We start from the raw sequence: 4,345 nt of genomic DNA on the forward strand, positions 1-4,345 counted from the left end.
CTTCTCTTAAAATTCACTTACAGTGAACAAAAATCAGATTATTGCCTTTAGGCAGCAATTGGATCCATGGGACTGGCATCCAGTGTGCCTCCTTGCTACAATGGGAACCAGTATGCAAAATACAAAAATGTAAAAGGATCAGCATGCTGCCATCTGATCTATTATGAGATCAGGCTGCAAGCATGCAGGAAAAAACGGATCCCTGCTGCACTCCCTATTTAACACCCCCAATAAAAAGTAAAACATGGGAACACAAATTCATATAAATATATTTGAATTAAAAATAAATACTGATGGCAGCTCAGCACAGCGCTCAGATGCCTGGTTACCATGAGAGAGGCAAGAGAGAGAACTGTGTGAGCTGCACAGATAGCGGGAGCTGGGAGAGTATGTGTATGTAGAAGTGTATAGTGTTGGCACGTGTCAGCATATGGTGTATTCAGGTTCATTTAGAAACTTTGTTCATTCGTTTGCAGAGGGCTGCTGGCCACATCCAGTGTTCTTTTGTTCCCAGTGGACTCTACCGTTCAGGGATGAACCTAGGGTTAGTGGTGCCAAGAAGAGGATGACATTAGTGCGTGTTTGTATGTGTAGGTGCATGGTGTTAGAGTTAGGTAGTTTATTAGTATATGTGTGTATTTGAGGTGTGGGGGGGGGTGCTGTAGAAGTGCTCAACCCAAGCTTAAATATCCCTAGCCACAGCTCTGATGATAGTGATAGGAATTGTAGCTCATGAAAGTGGGTGTAAAAATGGTGTACTGTCACCTATGCAGGCCTATGTACAATTACATCTAAAAGATAAATGAAGCACTTAATTTCCATCAGTTTTACTGTTTAAACAAAACCTTGACATCTTGGTGTTTCTAGATAATTAAATGAACCTATATGGTAATTAAGATGTCCAGTTATGCTGACTGACCCAAATGAAAACGTTTTACTTTTTGGGCTACTTGTGGCATTTCGCCAGATGATACTGCTTTTTCCCTTATGGCTAAACAACAGAGATGTTGGTAGGTCTGTTTGAAGAGTGATTCTGGTGCAAGATTATAAAAATGGAGAAATCATGAGAGTTTCTATGGTGATTGCCCTTTCTTTGACACTTTGAACATACTTTACAGAACTGCTTTATTTTACAAAAACTCAAAATCATTCTGGTTAAAATATACATTCTTTGTTAAATCCCTTTTTAACACCTATGAAAAATGTAATCCTTACATTCAAGGCATAACATTTTGTTGAGTAATTTTTAAACTAACAATAAGTTTGCTAATTGACTGAAATGTAATACATCCCAATCCCTTTCTAGCAGCATGCTTTATTACTTGAAATATGCAATGTTAACATTTATTTCTGCCTTGCATTTAGTCATTGTACAAAGTGGTTTCTGAATAAGCAGACATTAATGATATAAACATTTACATAGTTTATATAGAAATCAATTGCAGAGACACTATGAGATGTGCCGTTAATAAGTAGTAGTTATTCCACAGTTTCCTCCCATGGAATAACAACATACCATTTCCTTGAAGGTTTTTCTCAGCTCTTGACTACGTAGAGCATATATAAGTGGATCAATAACAGAGTTACACATGATAAGAACAAGATATATATTGAAGTGTGACATGAAGCAGACACAATATGGGTTCTGTGGGCAAGATACGTAAAAAATAAGGTGCATGAAGAATGGAGCCCAGCACACAACAAACACTCCAAGTAAAATAGTCAATGTAATTGCCCCTTTCATGTTGGTGCCTTGTCGAATTGTGTTGGTCACAGACAATACTGCTATCCTTTTCAAATGCAGTCTGGCCAGCATGAACATGTGAACATAGAGGGAAGCCATGAGTGCCAGCATAGTGAAGATAATGCTGATAAGACATATGATTACAACATTGCTGTGATAGTAAATAATAAACAAGGCACCCGAGATGGAACAGGCACTCCAGATGCAAGCGATTATAGCCACTGCTCTTCTCACTGTAATTATATTATGATAGTGGAGTGCATAGAATATAGTAAAGTACCTGTCTACAGCAATAGATAGAAGGCTGCAAATTGAAGCAAGCAAGGAACTGCAGATCACTGAATCCAAGGTGTTATCAATATTCAAAATTAAATAATGTGCCTCCTTATCAATGGTATTAAACAGCGTGATTAGTACAGTCTCAAAGCCATTGGAGACACTTATGAGCATGTCAGCCACTGCTAAACTACAGATGAACAGATACATAGGAGAATGCAAGTTCTTGTTTCTGCATATCGCGGTTATAACAAAAATATTCTCCAGCAAGCTTATGATTCCAAGGATTACAAATACTTCGGGTAAAACATAGAGTTGTTCATAACACCCCACAGAATAATAATAGCCCTTATTCTGAGTCTCCTTGTGTCCAGAGTAAATCCCATAACTATGGTTTCGAAAGTGCAGAGAATAATGCATGCTGTGATGGTGTGAGAAATTCATTTTTTCCCTCTGACCCTTGCTTGCGAGATCCAGTGATTTCTTCAAGAAGCTGTCAAGCCTAGTATTAACAAGTTAAAGAAAGGAAAAAAAATGTAATATCCACAATGTCCTTTACTTCCAGTTAATTGATCTTCTCGCTCAATGTCATACATTTATTTCTTTACCTTCTTCATCCATAATTACATCTGAGTTGCAAAGTGAATATTGGTGATTGTGAGAGGACCATGTAGAAACAGAGTAGAGCAAAGCTGCTGATGATATATACAGCATATGTGTGTGTAGGGGGACTAGGATGAAAATGCTCCCTCCACTTCTTTTATGCCTGTAGCCAATCAGATAGAAGATGAGCCTGTGTCTCAGACTGCTAATTATACTGCAGGAGAAATTTCATCCAGGATTGCGATGTGTTTTTTCGAGAATTACAAGGCTCCTTAGTATGAATCAAGCTGAATTCCATTACGTTTCCATTGTCTCCAGGGTATACATCTGCCCTGCATTGCTATTGCAGGGTTAATCTACAGTGGATATAAAAAGTCTACACATGCCAGGTTCTTGTGATATGCAATATCACATAGTAACATGCATTATCTATATCAGAGCCCTAGCCAGGTTATATCGCACAGTAACATGCATTATCTATATCAGAGCCCTAGCCAGGTTATATCGCACAGTAACATGCATCATCTATATCAGAGCCCTAGCCAGGTAATATCGCACAGTAACATGCATTATCTATATCAGAGCCCTAGCCAGGTAATATCGCACAGTAACATGCATTATCTATATCAGAGCCCTAGCCAGGTAATATTGCACAGTAACATGCATTATCTATATCAGAGCCCTAGCCAGGTAATATCGCACAGTAACATGCATTATCTATATCAGAGCCCTAGACAGGTAATATCGCACAGTAACATGCATTATCTATATCAGAGCCCTAGCCAGGTAATATCACACAGTAACATGCATTATCTATATCAGAGCCCTTCACTTGAATTCTCCTGCCTTCCTTACATTGTTGCTCCCACATCCCTTACACCTACAGTACCTCACTGCAACAACAAAACTTTCCAAAGCACCACTTTGCACCAAGGTTGCACACACAAGCCTTCCAAAGATCCAGATTGCCCATCCAGGCAATGCTCCAGCCAGCACCCAGATAGCACATCCCTGCTGGCTGAGGATCATGGGAAATGCAGTTGATAAAGCTGCAGATGTTAGCTGTGAATAACAATTCCCATGATGTTCAGCCAGCCAGGTGTCCACCATGATGCTGGCTAAACATCATTGGAACAGTAGTCCACAGCAGAAGAGATTTTTTTTTTTTTTTTAGAATTACAAAAAAATCTAATGTTAGCCTCCCTCCCATTCTTTTTATAATTATATTAATCCCTTTAGTATTGATTTATCATGTAATGGCCCCAGCTGCCCTCTTATGTATCGGTGACCCCACAACCTTGTGTATTGCCCCCAGTCAGGCTTCTGTTTTCCTGCCAGCCCCCCTTTATGTGATACCCCTATTGTGTATTTATACCACCAACCAGCCCCCTTTTAGCATAGATGTAAGTGATGCCCTTAGCCAGCCCCCTTGTGTATTAACCCCTTCAATCCCCTATGGACGTACCGGGATGTCCAAAAACGCCTATTAGGAAACCCCTATGGACGTACTGGTACGTCCAGCCCTTCTTGCAGCGTCAGGGACACATCCCTGCCGCTGCACAGGAGATCAGGCTGTCGTTTGACAGCCTGGACTCCCCACTGACAGCAGAAGCCGGCTGACATAACCCGGAAGTTCATCGTAGGACAGGATATCCCCTGCAGGGGATAGCCTGTCCTCCGATGAGGTACAGACGCTGCGATCTCTATGCATGTCATTTAAAA

The 4,345-nt window shown here is 40.4% G+C and overlaps 1 protein-coding gene across 1 annotated transcript; it reads right to left on the reverse strand.

Annotated features, from left to right (window-relative positions):
• Positions 1 to 1,226: 1,226 nt before the first annotated feature.
• Positions 1,227 to 2,464, reverse strand: MC4R (melanocortin 4 receptor). The gene has a single exon (XM_053467470.1). The coding sequence runs from the start codon at positions 2,462 to 2,464 to the stop codon at positions 1,466 to 1,468; it is 999 nt and encodes a 332-aa protein (XP_053323445.1). The 3' UTR covers positions 1,227 to 1,465.
• Between the last annotated feature and the right edge of the window lie 1,881 nt (positions 2,465 to 4,345).

The sequence above is a fragment of the Spea bombifrons genome, chromosome 5 (assembly GCF_027358695.1).
Source record: "Spea bombifrons isolate aSpeBom1 chromosome 5, aSpeBom1.2.pri, whole genome shotgun sequence".
NCBI classification, from domain to species: Eukaryota; Metazoa; Chordata; class Amphibia; order Anura; family Pelobatidae; genus Spea; species Spea bombifrons.